This window comes from Melozone crissalis, unplaced genomic scaffold (genome assembly GCF_028551555.1).
Source record: "Melozone crissalis strain CALT ecotype California unplaced genomic scaffold, PUWL_Pcris_2 ptg000033l_1, whole genome shotgun sequence".
Classification (NCBI taxonomy): domain Eukaryota; kingdom Metazoa; phylum Chordata; class Aves; order Passeriformes; family Passerellidae; genus Melozone; species Melozone crissalis.
The window spans coordinates 19,614,188-19,634,350 of NW_026535811.1; the positions used below are offsets into that span (position 1 = coordinate 19,614,188).

A 20,163-nucleotide genomic window follows, 5' to 3' on the forward strand; every position below is an offset into this window, starting at 1 on the left:
CTGTGCTTACTCCAATATATCTTATCAGAGATCGTGATCAGAAATTTCAAATGCGAATGTTTTCTGAAGATTTGGAACAAAGTTTTGCTGCATTTTTATTTGTTTTATACCTCAGGGATTTCCCAAACTGGAGCATGCAAACCGGAACAGTAAATGAAAGGGCAGTCTCTAGATTGTGATCAACTAGAAGTCTGCAAACATGCTAAGAATAATGTTTCCTGCCCTCCTTGTCTGTCATTAAATTAACATCTAGTGGAATTAACAGTTTCATTTTTAGAAAAAAAAAATCTCCAAGGGTGTCAACATTTGTACATGACAAACACCGTTGAGGAGTAGGGTTTCTGCCTTAGGCAAGGATTTTTGAGTAATTTTAAAATGATCAGCATCAGAAAGACAACTTCTTCCTTAAGAAGACCTGGATGACTTGTGTAAGTTTTTTTTCTTCCCAAGGCTGCAGCAGCCTAACTTAGAGCTCTGCCTTCTCCTTTTCTTCATTTGAAACACACTGGAGCAGGCTGCCAAAGGTTCAAGCAGAGGTTATCATGTCCTGTTTGCTGTTGGCAAGTCTTAAAACTGCTGAAACATCCTAGGAAGAAAAATGGGTACATCTAATACAGCTACAACAATAAAACAGCTACTAGGGAACCCCACCCAGAGCTAATAATACCTCCAAGTTGTGCTGCTCAACTGAAAAGATAAGCCAGCAGCATTTATACATAAAATGCAAACAGAACTTACAGAAGTCTTGATAAATACCTAGGTTTATCATTTCCTCAAGTGTTTTAAAACACAAAAGGGAAAACCACACCACACTTGGGATTGTTTCACATTATCCACTGTGATGAAAGCTGGGGGTGGACCTGGCAGTGTGAGGTTAAGGGTTGGACTTAAAGACCTTGAGGATCTTTTCCAACCTAAATCATCCTATGATAGACTAGCAAAAAGCAACTAATGTGACTGTTTCCTTTTATACTACTCACAAATTTTCCTGAATATGAAAACAATCCACCCTCTGTTAAAAACACAACAAAACCAAACTAACTGTTCTTGGACATATGTAAGATTTTCCTAGCTTAATGCCTCAAAACATTAAAAGGAAAAAAACATGTTTTCTGCCAGACCTACTTGTCTCAAAGTCACCTATTTTACCTCTAACTTCTGCAGAAGGAGAAGGATTCTTCAAGTCACGTCTTGCTCAAACTTTTAGACCAATACTCCATGAAGATATGTTGACAATTCTCAGGTTAATTCCTAGTAATTCTTTGCCTGCTAGGGCCAGATCTGTCCCTTCCTCTCATTTCACATCAGCTATGTACAAATTCTCACTAGCATTAGGCATGAGCTTGAACTCTGACATTTATCATAGCTGGAGGAGTCTGAGCAAGTTCACAACTTCACCACTGGCTTAAGATCCAGAGGATCTTGAGAGCGTCAGGCCAAGTCAGTGTCTCCTTACAAATGTTTACATTTAATACAGCAAAGGGCTTTGACACCCTTCTTGTCACTATAGATTTTTTCACTGGGATGGCAAACTAAACAGGATCAAGACACACAGGTGGAGGTCATGCAAAACAGGAAGTAAAAAGATTACATCATTACAGTGTAAAATGCTTTGGCACCCATCAAAATCAGGCATATACAGGTTTGTTCATGTACAATTCTTTTTGTGGTTTGTTTTAGATACAGGGAAAATACACAGCTGTTACAGCAGATGTCAGCATTTTGCTCCTCATGAACTAAATAAAACAGAAGCCCTTTATTTCACACAGCTAAATAGATTTCAGATTAGATTCCAGAATAAACCATATGAACTTACCTTACATTTCAACATGTTGGCCACTCTCTCCTGCATTGACTGTCCAGCCTTCGGCCTGACAAGAATATAAACTGCTTTCACTTCAGGGCTGGAGCGCAAAAGTTTTTCCACCAGTACTTTGCCCATGAAACCTGTAGCTCCTGTGATAAGTACAGTCTTCCCATTGTAAAAAGCTGAGACCGAAGACATGGTGCTTTCTTGTTCTCTCCCTTCCTGCAGCAGGTACCTGAGAAAATGCAGACATAAAGCTCTTTAAAGGCTTTTGGGATAACCTTTTTAGTCACCTAGGTAAACTCAAATTGGTTCAGTCAATAGCAATTTTAAAAATGATTTTTTAAAAAAAGGCTTTATTATGAAAATAAGCTACAAAAATCTGAGACACTTAAAAAAATCAAGCTCAGCCTTATCCACTATGTGACACCACAGCTGCACACAGAGGTCAAACACAGCTCGTGCTGTCCAGGGCTTCCAGCAGGAGATGCTCACTGCAGTGCTGAAGACTGTTTATCTGCTACTGAGAAGTGGCAGCCATGAAGATATGCAGCTATTCCTACAAGACAAAGGAGAAAGAAATTTCCTCACAAACCCTGCTGTGTTTTCCACTTCAATTCCACTGTGCCTATGGCGTTCCTTGTCAGCCATCACTAATCAACATGCTCAGACTTTTCCTGCTGCCTTGGCTTGGAATAACACCATGAAGAAAGCCCTTCTTCACAAAAGACAGTGCAGCGACACTGCTCTGCACAACTGCAATACCATGTGCAGGTTACAACCCTTCACAAGCTGTTATGGCCAGAATTCATCCCAGTTCACTCTAAGGAATGTAGACATGATAGGCTGTCCTTTGGAGATTCACTGACATGGACTAGGTTCCCACATGATGTGTCCCAGTTAAATATTTTAATTAGATGCAATAGTTTCAGGCCTGAATGTTCCCAGTCACCCAGATTCAAACTCTTTAAGTTGATTAAATGCAAACAAAGCTGGACTGAATCCTCTTAGAAAAGCCCTTCTTCCCCTATTAGCCTAACAGAAGCAAAACAACCATCTTTGAAGTGGGGCAGACCACAGCAAGCACAAAACACACACTGCAAGGAAAGGGCTCATGAAAAATACCAGTAAATGTTTTGAAAAAGCCTACTAAATTTGAAACAAAAAGAAACAAGAATTGTAGAATGCTGCCAATCACGTATTCAAGAACCAGAACAATGATCTTCAAGTATCCCAGAAAAACTCCTCCAGCAGAAACTTCAGAGACACAAACTAGGGAGTCAAGCCTAACAAAATACTACTTTTCTTTCCCAGTGCTGCCTGGGACCACAGCACTCAGCATCGAACAAATGAAAATCCCCAAATTTCTTTATGCATGACAAAACATCAGGTGTAGAATCCAGTTTAGAAAGTGGGTCAAGCAGAATAACCTCTGAGGGACTATTTTACAAACTAATAGCTGTGGGTATTCTGGCTCAGTGAATTTGGTTATTAGCCTACTTTCAGATGTGGTCAAGATTGTAACTTAGATGACTACAGAAGGCTCATCTACGCCTATTAAAAACCTGCTCTTATTAAAGAGCTGGCCACTTGGGAAGTAAAATCAACAGCTTAAAACTACTGGATAATTAACTTATTTATAACAAAATGTCATGTCTCATTCCAATTCAGAAAAACTGACTCATCCTGGAAGACAGGAACTGGCAGAGCCAGGGAGCATGTGAAAAGTGTGTATGGCCAGAAGGTGGTTGTAGTTTAGCCAGATGAAGTCAAAAGATCTCAGAAACCTGGCATGACACATGTCCTCCAATGTAGAAAAATGAAGGAAGAAGAAGTCCTTAGTCACTAGAGGCCATAGCAATCCCAGTGAACAACAGGAAACAAAAAGATTAAATATAAGGACCACTTGCAGCCACTGGATGGATACTTGCTTTGAATTTGTATCCAGAGGATCATATCTGCACAAACAATGGTACAATTACAGAGTACTTAACACCACAAACTTGGAGATTACCAGAGGAATTACCCTCCTTCCCACACTTCAGAAGTAGAGAGCATTTCCAACCTGCATCACTAAGTACTACTGCTTTGCCTTAAGAGTTGTAGACTACTGCACAAAATAACTGTGAAAGGCTTCCACGTGCAGACATCAATTTATTATGTTGTTTCATTTGGATTCCCTGCTTCAGTTATCTAAAAAAGGCTTCATTTGTTGTGACCAGATGTTCAATGCCTGCTAGAATAGTAAAGTAAATAAATCACACTACTTTGAAATGTCCCTGTAATTAACCGTGCAGCCATGTTTCACTAAGCATTTCTGACAAGGACTACATGCACATAACTGACAGTTCTTCTCCATCTAGTCTGAGACCATTTTGAGTCTGAGTCCAAAAAAACCCAAAAATTTAATCTCCCAAGCCATTCTTGTATGATGAAAATGGAAGTACCAAACATAGCCACTGGAAAAACAAACTTTCAAATCAACAAACTTTGATTACTGGCTTATCCTCCTAGGGTTAAAAGATAATGGAAGAAAAATCCCATCCTTTCTATTTTCCATAATAAAGCAGTCCAAGTTAGGCAGCCTAGAGTTAGTAGGGCAAATTTCAGAGTTGGATCCAGTTACTCAGCCTCATCCATAATAAAAAGCCATGAAGAATGAGATGGTGTTTGCCTGTTATGGGAGCAGATTCATGTTTCTTTGCAGTACATTTATTTTTCTATTTCTTAAGTGAGCTTCAGAAGAAATTATGAAAATCTTGTACCCATCTGATGCATATTAATTATCAGGAAAGAAAATATGTGGATTTTTCTAATGCACACAAACAAATTCATATTTTATGATCATGACACAGAAGCTAGAATGCTGCAATTTGGTATGTTCAGACAGATCCCTGAATCTCCACTGGTCAAGCAAATTTAAAGAGGCTTTTATTACATTCCAGGTTCAAAGGCAGATTCCAGTTTATAGTCAGGATTGCTAAGATATTTTCCTTTCAACTTAATCTTGAATTTTTTATTTTGTACAACTATTTTGCATTTTTTAATATTTTTAAGAGTGTGATTGATTGTTTTCTGCCTTTATTGATGTTGCTTGGCCTTTGCAAAGAAAGTACTGAAAAATATATGGAGATTTTAAGGAACCAGAGGATTTCTGAGGTCAAAGGGTGTGACCCAAGTAATGCCTGCTAACCTGACCCTTTGGAGGTCTACTTCAAACCAGGGAGAACTACATGCATGCCTTTTTGGCTTTTTACACTCAAATTGTTTTGTGCAGAAGGTTATACTTGGCCTTTCATCTTAGGGAATAAACAGCCAATACTGAGTACTGATGATTTTCCAGTCAATTAAACTACAAGGCATTAAGTTACTGGTAGAACTACTTGAACTATGGTCAGAAGTTGCAGAGACACGACCCTTAGTGAGGTAAAGAAGGATAAAGACTATTTCATAGGCTGAGGTTCCTGGCTCTTCCAAACCTGGAGGTGAGAAAGGCACTGAACTGTGGAGGAAAGCTCATGCAAGAGCTTCCTGAAGTCTAGTTCAAGTGAGTATATAAAGGCAACTCAGACGCTTTAGGCACTAATTGGAGCAGGAAAGTAATCTCTGATGCCACCCGAATTACTGAGCGCAGCATCTCTGCAGCAGCACAAATCTCTCTGATGCTGACTCATCTCCAGAGCAGGAAAAACCCACAAGCCAGGAATCCCACTGAGCACCTCTGCAGACAGAAGTACACAAGCTGTTCTGAGGGTACTACTGCCTCTCCCAGTCTCCTCTGGATCAAACAGAAAGGACGAGCTACAGTGCTTTGTTACAAACAAAGCCACGATCTTGTGCCAAAGGACAAGCAAAAGGAAAGGCGAGAATCCTAATCCTACCAACCTAATAGTTCCCTCCTGCAAAAGACAACCCTCATATCCTCAGCTGAATAGCACAGGAGAACTTCCCCCACCAAGAGCAGGCACAACTGAGCTGATATTTAATAAAACAACTGCTCTACGTTCTCATCTGTCATGTATTTTGGTGATGCCAAATCTGCATCCAGATTGCAATGGTGTGATGCAGAGTCAGCTGCTACTAGACCCAGAAGGGTGGGAAGGAAAATGTGGACCTGAACCTCATTGAATTCTGCCACTGCCCATGGCAGCCCCATGGCTGCAGGGGGTCACGGAGGGACAGCAAAAGGGAGGATGAGCAATGGAGGTGGACTGGAAGAGGTAATATTTCAGAATGGTTTGGGGATCACTGCCCTGTTCAAACAGGACAGCAGCCAATTCAGAAGCTTATCTGTTGAGATATTTTTTTCTTTTCAACTCAACTGCATAAAATTAAAAAAAATATTAGTTTTGTGCAAGAGCAAAGGACCATATGCCTACAAATGTACATCCAGGTTCAAAAATGGTCTCTCTGACATCTCCTTGTACTTAGGCTAGTTTTGATGAGCTTTTTCTTGCACAATTTTATGCAGGGATGTAATTTCCATAAAGAAGAGGATCAGCTTCTTCAGACGAGTCTTTCAGACATGATATTCAATGTAATGAACCGGCTTCAACCAAAATTACGAGCAATGATTTTGGATTTAACCTTCAGGCTAAATGAAGGTTAAATGACAAGCAATAGGTTTTGGAAAAAAGCTACAGTCAGCAAGAGTCCTTTAAGACGAAATAATTTTTGGCCACTTTCTGAAAATAAATTTTTCATCTTGGGTGAAAATAGCCAATCATACATAAGACAGTTTTCTTTAATCAGGATTCTACAAGAGTTATGATCAACCTGGAACACACAAAGAAAGAAAAATTCCTGTTGCTTCAGAGAATTTGTATAGCTGAGGTCAGAAAGAGCAATGTAAAGTGGTCACAGACTATTTCTGTCTCATCAATTTACTTCCTCAGTCTATTAATTATTTTATGAGTTTTAAATGGACTGAACACTGGGGATTATGAACAATATATCTTCATAAAATTATTTTCTCTTCTACATTTTGTCCCAGGATGTATTACAGAGACTCTCCAAAGTAGGCAAGTAATTATAATACATAAAAGTAATTATTTCCAATACGTGTTTTTTGACTGAAAGCATCTATTGCTTGTTTAATCATCATAAAATAAATACACACCATGCATGCTAGAAATAGCTGAAATAGTGACTTGTTTTGCATCATACTGACTTAACTCCTGGCTCCTCAGTAACAGCAGAAGAAGGTCACTCTGCTCCTTTAATTTCATTTTCTGGGCCAAACTCACGACCAGAGAAGTTCCAGTGCAATGCCCAATGTTTCAACAAGGATTAATGTGAATTAACTTAGATTTGAGCCTTTGGATTTAAAATATTTCCTGCATTTTCAGTAAGAAGCAACAGCGAATCAGAGCAGAAAATGGCTGTAGTTCAACACTGCACACCCTTTGAGACAACAGCGTTGCTGACACAAACAAGCAGAAAGTACCAGCAAGGAGGCACTGAAGTTACATAATGCATTTCCAAAGGTCTTCAGGCATAGAAAGATTTGTGTAGCCTATGAAGTCAGGGAGATTTTACTGGTGACAAAAAATGAAGCAAAGAGGATGATAAAATGGCCTTTCTACAGAAAAATTAAAAGTTCCTTCCAGTTTGTTGAATTTCCACAGTTATTTAACGTAACCTAACAACAACAATAAAGAAAAAACTCCTCTCATTTAGCTACAGAATTAAAAGGAAGGTCATAATCCACCCTTTGTGCAGGCACTATAGAAGCTAATGTAGCATAAAGAAATAAAACCCTGCAATTCAAAGATGGGCACATTTACAGCCAGACTGAACTCCTGATGATGATGCTCTTTGCAAAAGAGATTTTTCTTCAAGCAATTTACACCAATTATAAATGTTGTTGTTAGAAGCCTGAAGGTTAAATCACTTTTCTCCAGCTAATACATTTTAAATCATTTTTTGTTTGCCAACAGTAGCAATTCAAATCCATAACAGCATCCCCAAGTAGCAACATGCAAGGAGAAACTCATTGCTCCCAGAAACCCTTCATGCCTTGAAAAACCACACCAGTTTCACAATCCATTTTAATTTATAGCAGTTAAATCTAAAGAGACACAGAAATGTGACAGCATAATTAAGAGCTGGAGACAACAAGCAGCGTACACAGCTGGATCCTGCAAAATGCTGAATGCTACACGACAGGCAGACAGACAGGGAAACCTCTGGGAATTGTGGCTGCTGGGTCCAAGACCAGCCACCAGGACAGATGTGGGCAAAAGCTGAAACTTCCAGCTTAAGCATTGCCTACACAGCTTCACAGATGTTCTGTTCTGACCCTCCCAAGTAGTACAAAGTGTTTGACAACCATGAAGAAATAGAGAAAAAAATGAAGAAAACAGAAAGGCCACTGATGGAACACAATGCAGGAGGAGCCTCCTGATTTTTTAGTGAACCCTATTTAGTCTCACTCAGTCTCACTATGTTTTTTCTCCAAAATTAAGGAAAAAGGCCTGCAAACATTTTAGAGCTGAGACAAGGCAATGGTGTTGAGGACATACCTACACGTGTCAAGTAGGATTTTAAAGAACAAATATTTTTCAGTAGCCCCAATATCAATGTATTCTGCCTCAATCCTATTTAATTATCCACCTGGTAAGAACAGCAGCTACCAGAGACTTCAAAGGCACAGCTTCTGCAGGCTCCTTTCTGCATCACATAGTCCAGCATATGTACCCACTCCCCCCTCCCTTTTTTTTTTTAAAGCTAGTTGTTGCAAAGCCATTGAGTAGGTTATAGGATCAAAGCATAGATCAGAACTAGAAGGGGGTTTTGCTTTGCCTCAGCATAATTAAAGGCAGACGTCCTACACCAGAGCTTTTCTGCAGGCAATCCTTTCCCTTATCATTTCCGCAAATTCACACTTCACAGCCATATTCTTCTTGCTATTTCTCCTAGGATCTCTACAACCAGCAGTCCTGTCCCAAAACCCTAGATCAAAACCCCTGCCATACCCACTGCACACCAATCACTCTGCACCCCAGTACTGCACAAGTGAGGTCGGGAGTTAAGTCTGTGTGATAACAGGCTTGTGTGGCAAATTAATTTTATTTTAGACATCTCCATTGATAACTTCTTATTAGCATGCAGCAGCTAACATATTAACAAAGATTTTCTGTCCTTTTCCACTATTCATCTTTGTCCCCCATCAAAAATAATGGCACCAGCATTTATGACATTTGTGATTTTTTTTTCCTCTGAAATTATTATCAAGCACTGCAATAGATTTTCTGGAGAAGTGGTAGAGTCACCAACCCTGGAGGTATTTAAAGATGTGTAGATGTGGCACTTGGGGACAAAGTTAAGTGGTGGACTTGCCAGTGTTAGAAGCATAGAATCACAGAATGGCTTGGGTTGGAAGGGAACTTACAGACTATATCATTCCAACCCTCTGCCATGGGCAGGGACACCTTCCATTATCACAGGTTGTTCAGAGCTCCATCCAAGCTGGCCTTGGACACTTCCAGGGATGGGGCAGCCACAGCTTTTCTGGCCAACCTGTGCCAGGACCTCAACCACCCTCATAAGGAACAATTTCTTGCTAATATCCCATCTAAACCTACTCTCTGTCAGCCTAAGGCCATTTCCCCTTGTCACTATCTACCCACACGAAAAGTCCCCCTCCAGGCTTCTTATAGGCTCCCTTGATGTACTGAAAAGCAGCTTTAAGGTCTCTCCAGAGCCTTCTCTTCTCCTGAGAGAGAAGGCTGAACCATCACAATTCTCTCAGCCTTTCCTCACAGCAGAGCTGTTCTATCCCTTTGATCATCTTGGTACCAGTTCTGTACTGGCTACAGCAGCTCCCTATCCTTTGCTAGACCCAGGGCTGGAGGCAGCTCTGCAAGGGGGAGTCTCATCTGAGCAGAGCAGAGGGACAGAATCCCCCTTCCCTTCCCCTGCTGCCCACACTGGGGGCTCAGTCCAGCACACAGGTGGGGTCACTGCCCACTTCCACACTGCAGAGACATATGGAGCTCTGCAGCCACCAATACCCTCCAGTCTCTCTCTCCAGTGATCTTTAAGGTCTTTTTCAACCTAAACGATTCTGTGGCTGACGCAATTTAAGAACACACACATACAATTTGAGGGTGATCAGTGGCTGAGGCGTTTTGGTGGTTTTTTTGTCAAGCCCCATTTTTGTAAAAGTCCAACTAGCACAGCTGCACTGAAGGACAGCAGCTGCAGGATTGCTACCTCCCCAGCAATTTCCACATTCCAACACTCATGGAAAACTATCCCATAATGGCTCCAAAAAGGACTGGGTGCCTAAAAACGCCTACATTTCTGTAACAAATGGAAATGCAGTGGTGATTGACAGCAACAGTGCAAATACTTATGTGATTACAGCAACCACATTCTTCACAAATGCACTGTCATGACATAAAGAACAGTCTTCACTCAAGATTTAGAGTCAACAGCAATACTGATACAAGTAAACCAATATCACTGATCATTATCTAGTAAGTAAATTCATGCTATGGAATGATGGAGAGACTGCCTTCCTAAGACTTCTTCTACTCACTCCATCCAGCACTCCTGTCAGGTAAATATCCAAGCACAATGCTCCAAAGTCTTAATGAAATAAACTGAAATGGAATTTCTATGCTTTCATAAGAAAACCTAAAAAAATCCCTTCCGAAACCAACAAAAGAAGAAACTGAGGACAATGTATAGGAATGTGGCCAAAATGATGACCTTCCTAATGCCCATGCATTTAAAAACAATTATCTAAGACATAACCTTTCAATTTTTACAACTTTTTTCCCACAGCTATGTCCAGTGGAAGATGTAAATAGAAAAGGCAAGTTGCTTTGTACTCCAGTGCAGATCTATCACTATAAATGTGTATTTTTGTTTGTATTAAGCTTCAAAACAAATGCAAAATAATCAATAATTGGCTAAATAATACAAGCTGAAAGAAAGCAAGACAGCTGCAGGTGACTGCACTAAGAAGTCCTGTAACAGCAAGCTAAAATGACATTTCACACCTCAGATCTCAGACTAACAGAATGGAAAAAATCTGCTGTGTTCAGACACAGATTTAAACTTAACTAAGTAACAGCAATTATTTTTATTTCCAATAGGAAGCCAAGCTCAGCAGTCTGAGTAGTTTTTTATTGGGGCTTCATTAAGAAGTACAGTCTAGAACCCTACTCTTGTCTTAGAGCTGAAAGACAAAAATGCTTGAAATATTTACCACTAAGAAGAGTCTTAAAAGGATGACCAGATGAATGTGAGAACCTATACTATTAATTTCATACCAAAGCATATATATAGACATACACTTTCAAACCAAAGATTTAACATACCTCCATGTTTGGTTTCTTTTAATTGACCTGAAAAAGTACATTATCAATGGAAAGAGCACAGCTTTCCCTTTTCCCTCATCATTGACTCAAACCTTAGGCTAAATACAAACAAAAAGCATTTATTTTTTTTGTTTTCCCCACATTTCTCTATCTTTCAGTCTTTGAGGATTTGATGGCACCTGGCAAAGTTGTTCTGTCCAGAGCAGGACTGAACCCTTCAGGAATGGGGAAGAAGTGTGACCACAGCCTATTTAATTCCAGGAAGTCCATAGGGAATTTTACACTGGTAATATTGCACACTGCTAGCTGGCTTATTCTACAGCAAGCTGGGAAATCAGCACATGTGACCAGCTCTCCAGTAATTCCCTGTATCTCCTGTTTTGTTGAAGACAATTCTGGCACTACTAGAATCAGAACCACAATACACTGACAGATTTGCTGTTGGAGTCCCTGGCACTAGAATAACGAGGCAGCGCAAAGTGCAGAGACTAGGGCAGCTCCAGCAGCAGACCTGAGGCAGGTCCAACCTTGTTATTGCTTTGTAATGACTCTCACTGTGCAGAAATGATGGACTGACAAACACCTCATTCCTCCTTTGGAAAAGCAAAAAATCACAGTGAGGAGAATCTAGGAAGCTGCTTCCTCCTACAAGGATTCAGAGTTGGAGTGTTGGGAAGGGGCAATGGAGACACCAGTATGGGGCTTGTGGGCTTCTGGAGAGAGACTAAGAAAAAGGCAGCAGCAAAAAAACTGGACTTTATATGTATAATGTAGAAGAATTAGAAAGTGTACAAGTTAAGATATGAGCCAGTGAGATACAAGGCACTTTATCATATTTCTGCCTCCCATTACACCTCACCACTCTGAGTAGACTTTTCCCACTGCTTTGTCTGACTGTCCCTGTCTGGATACGCTCCCAACCTCTTTAATCCTTCATCTAGTACTTCTAGCAAGAGAACCACAGAGTTACACGCACAGATGATCCCTGCTGCTCCTCCTGAGGATGTGGGATAGCTCAGGGCCAGGGAATGAAAGCTTAAGAGATGACATGTCCAGCGAGACTACTGATTTCACCTCAGCTCCTTTCAACAGCAAACATTATCCTAAGAGTTTGCAAGTTTTGTTTTTCATTGGGCTCTCAAGCACAGCATGCAGACCTTCTTCTCTGGAAACTCTGACAGGGAATACAGAAGGATCCCAACTAAGCCAGAACCTTCAGTGGCCATATCAAAGCAAGCCAGGTATTAATGGAAAGCTCCAAGGTAGCTGCTAGGATTTCCAGAGAAAAGCACTCTTTGATCAAAGTGGAAAACTGAAGGAAACCCACTGAGCATGGACAGGGTGAACATGTCTTGGATGCTGTGATTGCGAAATGTACCTTTGAAAAAGAGAAGAAGAAGAAGGAGGAGGAGGAGGAGGAGAAGGAAGAGGAGGAAGAGGAGGAAGAGGAGGAAGAGGAGGAGGGAAAGGAAAAGGAAAAAGGAAAGAAACCAGCAAAGAGGAGAGTTTGTAGGACTCTGTGATTAGTATCTGAGTCAAGGTGTTTGGGAAGAACTTTCCATTCAGCTTCTACCAGGAGGCACCTCACAGTGAACTGGGAGTGCCAATCCAAGAGATCTCCTCACCGTGCTACACCCAGAATTACCCACACCCGCTTCAAACTTCAAGTAGTTCTGAGATCTCTAAACACACAAAGCCAAACTACTCCTGGGAGATATCCTGGCAATCTGCAACATGGATGTATGTAAAAGGAGTTCTTCCAGAAAATAATTTCCTCAACACCAAAACCAATAGATGAATGAAATGAAAAACCACCTATAAGAGTCTCTTCACATGCTTTGGAAAATTCACCTTTTTCATGGAATTTGCCAACTGGCCTGCTGTGGATAGCTGGCAACACAGTCTGCTAGCACGGGTGCTGATCAAAGCAGGCTTTGGTCAAGCAAGACATAGTTCACTAGGAAATGGACTCAGAGCCTCTCATTTCTCAGCATCTGACAGCCACTGCCACAATATTTTATGACAGATTTTAAAAAATTTTGACAGATTCTAAAGAAGGTATCAACAAAACACAGAAACCATGGTGTTACTTGCAATTATAAATGTTTTAACACTTCTTTTTCTAACCATCAGCTCTTCCCTTATTTGAAACTCAGCTAGGAGTATGCAGAACTCATTCTACTGAGAACATTTCCATAAAATCTTTCACCAGTAGGACAGCAACGTTTATCCCTCTCTCCTGCTGCTAAAAATGCTTTTTTAAATGCAGTACTGTATTTGTGCAATTATTGTTTTATACACCTTAATTAATGATGTCTCCAATACCCCAGAGAAACAATGTAAACTGGTATTTTATAAATACCCCAGAGAAACAATGTAAACATGTATTTTATTACTACCTTTATCAGAAACATAGCCATTTAAGGGGCTGGTAATGAATTAATTATGCAAAGCCAAACAAACATCTTCCTGGTGTTTTGGAAAGTTATGTTTAATTCCTTGAGATTGTTTAGGTGACATTACAACAGGGATCAGAATCAACATCCATTTCACAAGCCAAAGAGCACAACAGCAAGAAAGACCATATATACTGCAAGATACATTGATTTCATCAAAGTTGTTGTTACAGTATACAATTTCACCATTATTGACCACATACGTTAATTTTAAGAACTATTTTGTTGTTTTTGTTTTGATTTTTGGTGGGTTCTGGTTTGCTGCAAATTTGGGGTTTTTTTGGTTTTTTTTTTGGCCATGCAATTACTCCTCTCACTCACGAGCAAAAAGACAAAACTGTAGATTCAGGAGGGAAATTATAACTATAGGTGGAAGAAGCCAAACTAGAAGACCATAATTATATCCTTCCAAATTAGATTTTCTCACGAACTGCAACGAAAACATACCTCTAAAATCTCCTTGGTTTCTGTGGAAAACAGGCAACACAGCCTGCAGATTTTTCTGCCCTAAGTTCTCCAAGAAACATAAACATTTACTCTTCAGATAAAGGGAAAAGAGCAGGAAGAAGAAACTAAAGAGAATTCCCTGGAGTTAGTGAAAGCTGCATTAAGGAAGTTTTCCTCTTCACATCAGCAGCTCTGAATTATGAGGCAGCAGAGAGCTTTGCAGCACTGGAAGCCTTTGAAACACACTTCTCCACAAAGAAGAGACAATAAAATGTCTCTTGCCTGGCACACACTGGCACAGTAAATGCCTCTTGCCTGGCACACACTGGCACAGTAAAAACTTTTCCTCCTTTTGCACATAAAGGGACCAATTCTTTTCTCCTCTTCTTCTCCAATATTTAGAAGACAAGCTGATGAGAGATGACAATGCACATTTACAGAAGTTCAAAAAAAACCAGCACTGAATAAAACATAAGTGCAGCATCAGAAAAGGATGGTCAGACTGTACCAATGTCAGCTAATACATTCCCTGTGCACTGAAATTCAAGCAGGGAATCAAAAGAAGAAAATCAACAATGATGTGGTTCTAAACATTTGAGAAAAGTCTGAATTATGTTTAAAGTACTTGAATAATCCTATTGTAATCAGTGCAGGATTCAAGGTAGTGTACAGGTTTGCCTTAACAACAAACTTCCTTCTCACCCTTAAGAAGCTCTACATTCAAAATTTCCATGTTCTTATTAGGAATAAAGTTTTCAAATTACTTTTTAATATATTTTACAATATCTTAGTTATCTGATAAAGAAAAATATCCACAAAGTTTGCTGCTGGCTCCCCCACCCTTCAATCTCATCCTAGCCTGGTCTATGAAATAAAGAATAAATAAAATAAATAAATCTTCCTAGAGAATCCCACATGGTCCTAGTAAAGTTGACTCAGTTTAAATTTTGAGATAATTTTTAACTTGAAAATGAGGTATGCGTACTGACTTCAGAGGCCTCGGGAAGCCAAATCCCATGGAACAATGCAATGTCAATCCCTGCAGCCTATCTGGTGGTAGTGCCTCTGGAGGGACTAGTATGTGAATGCCCTGAAAACTCATGGGACCACACAAAGCTGGTATATTAGCATAACTTCATGGACAACAGAGAGGTACCAAAATACACCTCCTGATTATTCCCTTTTTTAAGCCCTTTCCATTCTCGCAGGGACAGAAAATTACTTTGTGTTACAGTGAAGGTACTTAGGACCCACCTAAAGGGAACAATTTATCCATATAATTTGAGAAAAAATAACTCACTACTCAATTTTTCTAAGTAATTTTTTATTTTTCCAAGAAATTACGCTCTCTTTAACTTTTGTATGACCTCATGATCTTGGAGACAAAGCCCACAGTCTGAAGACAGAAATATCAAGCAAATAGTACTAGTTCTGAAGCACTAGCTCCATCACAAGAAGATGTGCAAAGCAGACATATTCTATTTTAAACCTCTCTGTTCTGTGTATTTTAAACTTTGATATTCAGAACAAGCCACACCTCCCTCTCTTAATTAATTTGTGCCAAACAAAATACAAAAGATCTGCATCTTAAGCAAGGTCTCTTGGCTCCCTGGGCATCTGCAATCACAGGATCAGTTGATCCTCAGCCCAAACTCCAGAAATGCTGTAAAAATAAACATTAGGTGACCTGGTGTAGCAACTTATACTTTTATAAATCCCTGCTTCTCTGAACAGCAGCCAAAAGGCTCATGCTGGTGTCACCAAATGAATTATTGTCTGCATTCTCCAAGCCTTGTGACATTTGTTGGCTATCCCTCATCTTGGATTTCTTCCTGCTGATCTTAGGTCCAGATAAGAGTCTTATTAGGAAGGACTGTCATGAGGTACACACAGATTGCCAGGTTGGAAAGTTGCTGCCAAAATACACAGCTCAGTTGGGCAAGGATGTAAAAAGTAGCATGTAACCCCACTAGGCTTGCCAGAAGAAAGAACAAGCTTCTTATTAATAGCCAAAAAATACACTGACCTTGACAGAGTAGTCTTCAAGGCAGGATTAGCGGTGCAATACAGAGACATTAACTAAAATCTGCACACAGATTAGGGCTCTCACTCAACTACATCTCTTAGGAAAGTAGTAGGTGTTAGTACATTGTAGCAACAATATTTTTCCTACAGTTTAATAGCATAAAACAACTTCTCTGTTGTCATGAGAACAAAGAAAAAACAAAGCAGGAGAGGTGTTTCATTCTGCTCAAAATTTTAGTTCTTGAAATCTCTGCAGCACAAATTGCTATTTTAGGAACAACATATTTCCTCCTCCCCCTTCCTACCAGTACAAAACAGCCTGAAACTCTGCCTATTTGGCTTCCTGAAAATTTTTCCTGGCTGAGTACTCACAGCATACAGAGATCCTCTGTTAAAATTGTTGCCAATTCTCTTTCTTGACCCCTTTCCAGCAGGATAAGAACAGAAAAAAGGTGGCAGTCAGAGAAACAGTAGAACCCAAGTATACCTGTTTTATCTGAAAGGTGTTTGAAGCTACAGTAAACAGTGGGGGGAACTGGGGGGGTCTGGGAACTGGGTCATTATTGTGACCACTAGGGCAGGTGTTTTATAGACTCTCAATGAAGAGAGAAAATTGTGTGAGCTCCTATGGAGGCCTTTTCTCCCTGAAAAATTACATAAAGAGCGTCCCAATTAAATCCTATTTCACATGAATAAATACCCCTTTCACAGAAGTATTTGTTGCAGAATAACAGCTGATGGCTGTTGTAAAGCCAATGGGTGAAGCACACCTACTGATCTGAAGATCTTCATGGCAAAGATGAATTAAACATGAACTTTATAAAGATTTGCATAAATGTCCTGCTTTTCTCTCTCATTATAGAACCTACTGGTCATCTCAATAAGCTTCCAGAAACAATGTATCTTACTTTCCCTTTTCTACACAGAACAGCACGTGTCATAGTTTTCCTTTGAGAGCACACATCGACTTCCTCCTTTCCTTACACACCACATGACAACATTCCCCCTTTGTCACAATCTACAATCCATTACCACAATCAGCTGTGCTTCTTGACAGTCTGTATCTCCCAACAGAGACACCCTCTTGCAAAATCCTGGCATGTGCTGTTCCTTCACTCTGCCAGTGCTCTCCGGATGCAGAGCAGGAGGTGTATCAGTATCACGCATGAGGGCAAAATGCTGGTCAGTGACCCTAGCTCAACAGCGATCAATGTAGAGATCTCTGAATTGCCATTCCCAGGACTCATTCAAAGTGGCGGGGGAAGACAAAATGTCAAAATTGGTCCTTAAAAAAAACCCCCACCATCCTTTTGAAAACCAAGATTTGTCATAACCCTCCATTCCAGCACAGAAATTAGAATTATTTTTTTTTATCCCTATCCAACATAAAGATAAATGCTGAAGTTAGGGAGAATTCCCCGAGGGAAGGAAACACCAAGTTTTAAATCTGCTCTGGTTATTCCTCCTCCTCATTTCTTCTCAATCAGAGTTTGCTATGTCTTCTACTATTAAACTGTTTCTCATTTGTCTTTCCCAGTCAAATCTTTCTGTTCAAGGTGTTCTTTAAAAACTCTCACAGATTTGCTGACTTTATCAAAGCAAGATGAGGCACAGAATTACAGTCCTCCCTCACAGGGAAGCATCACAATGCCTTCCTAAACACATGAAACTATATTGGGTTCATCTCCATTTCGTATTTCAGCAGCTTGAGGGCTTCTCCTGACTCACCACAGAGCAGCAACTGCTTTTTTCTCAGCCCTCCCTGCTCCTCGCCATCATGCCACAAAGGTGGACTTTATCTTTTTACCTTCTGTGAATCCTTAATTCCTTTGGACTGCCTGTGTAGGAAGTAAAAATTGTCTTAGGCTGCTCATAAAACCCATTCAGTCAGAGTGGGACATCACCAGTTACACAGGCAGGAGAATCTTAGGGCAGGACATGCTCCAGGCACTGCACTCTTCTGGCACTGCACAATCACAGAAGGAAAAGTAGTCAGAACTGCAAAGAGATTAAGGTAGAAGTCTTTACCTGGGAAGTAAAAAAAACCAAACCCAACCAACCAAGCCCTCACAAGCTTTTTAAAACCACTTCTGGTTTCCTGCAACTTGAAGGTCAAATGAGACTCTCCATTTTTCAAGCTGCTTTAGATCAACTCCACATGGAAATCTCTATATTTAAAATATGACATTTTAAATGGTATATTTTTATACAGTATGCAAAAGTACTTGAAATAGGTCTTTTTTTTCTAATTATGACTATTTTGTTTTTTCTCCATTTTGCCTTCTCCTTCCCTTTGTTTATGCACTGTGGCAAATCACATCCTATACTCCAGTATAATTAAACCTTTGAAAAAAATATGATGAAGTAACAGCTGGTTTTGTCCACTTAGAAGGGAGTAAGTCATTATATGCAAAAATGCCAAACACTGATGCATGGGATGTGAGAAAATCAGGGTTCCATCAGTTAGGCTTTTTTTTTGCTGCTAAATTACCTAAATCCTGATGTCCATTCACAGGTATTTGGATAGAAATTGTAACTTTAGTATAGGAAATTATCTTAATTTCTGCTAAATCTGTGTAGAAAATATAAATTTGTAAGTCTGCACTCTAGACTTCTCAGGTGTATGTGTCTCATAGAGACACATCTGATAGAGAAAAGTGTTACCCTGTACAGGAAGATTGCACTGGTTGTGAAGCATCCAAGGGACCTGAATGAATTTGTTGATGTCATTGGAAGTAAACAATCTGGTATTTTAGGAATGCCATGGAGACTGAGAGCAGACCCAAGGACAATAAAAGGCATATGTCAAGACCATCTTCAGGATGGGCAAGGAGAAAGAAACTTCCAGAGGTGGAAGATGAACAATTCTGTATTTCTGTAATTCTGTGTTCCGTATTATCCGATTGTAACCACATTTTATAGCACTTTTTTCTTCAAAAAAAAACAAGGAAGAAGAAAAACACATAAAAGGGGAGAGAAGAGCTGAGGTTTAGTTACTTTTCTGGGCTGGCATTCAGTTTTGCTTGCCGTAAATGATGCGCTGGCCTCTGGCAAGAATTTCCAAATACAGGCCTTAAAAATAGCCATTAGCACTAATGAAGATGACAGAAAAAAAACCTCAATACAAACAATCCTGTAGCTTAGGCAAAAACAACTTAGACATTATAGACAGACATAAATACAGATATTTTTTCCATGTAGCTAATTTTTCCAAGCTAAATAAAGAACTCTATTCAGAAATAAATAAAAATATTTTAAAAACCACTGAGTTTCACAGAGTTATGCAACTTCGCTATAGTTTTTTGGGGGTTTTTTTTGTGTGTGTATACTAATCAAACACCTGGATTCTGAGTATAACAATTTGTGGTTTTGAACAATAGATTACCATGGAGCCCAATAATTATTTTGGCCAGAAAGGCTTTCCTGAGATGTCTCAAGTCTCCTGCCTCAACCTGCTCCCCAGGAAACAATTTCTTTTCATTGAGGGAATGCTGTCTGCTTAATGACAACCAAAATCAAATATTTTTATCTTTCCCACATTGGGAAAGCCTCCAAATAGCTACTGAATGACTAAAACCAGGGAGTGTCCAAGCAGGAAGACTGACTCACAAAAAAAGGCTTTGTCTCTGCTTTCTGGAAGCCACAGCCTGTAAGCTGGCTTATTCAATGCCTTTTACCCTGGGAGCAGATTTTTACACCTTTCTGAAATGTTCTTTTATCAGAATGAAAACCCCAAACATAATCTTACTATTATGATTTTTCCAGTGATATTTCCATGAAGGTTTCTGTGGGAAGCTGGGACAAACAGCGGCTCTGTTCCATGCACAGCCAAGTGCTCTTCCTGCTGGCTGCTGCTGTCACTCAAGGTCAGAAATGTGGACAGCCCAAATTAAAAAAAAAAAAAGGACAAAAAAACAACGGAAAGAGACTCTGACTCTCCTTGCTGGACACCCCTCTTTCTGCCCACTGAAAACATGAGGAGCAAGAAGTATTTGGCCCTTAACTTTGAGGTCTTAGATGCAAGAGCCGAGTAACTACATAACACCACTTTATTGTTACTGACACTAGCCACAAAAAGGGCCAAAAAGTGAAAAGA

General features: G+C 39.9%; 1 protein-coding gene across 4 annotated transcripts in view; it reads right to left on the minus strand.

Annotated features, from left to right (window-relative positions):
* The window catches only part of LOC128940531 (fatty acyl-CoA reductase 1-like), a 128,919-nt gene that overhangs the window by 70,904 nt on the left and 37,852 nt on the right, over window positions 1–20,163 (minus strand). For all 4 annotated transcript variants that reach the window (XM_054282005.1, XM_054282006.1, XM_054282007.1 and 1 more), the window contains exon 2: window positions 1,817–2,042. In XM_054282005.1, coding sequence (XP_054137980.1) covers window positions 1,817–2,005 — 189 coding nt within the window. In that variant the 5' untranslated portion in view covers window positions 2,006–2,042. The remainder of the gene's footprint in view (window positions 1–1,816; window positions 2,043–20,163) is intronic.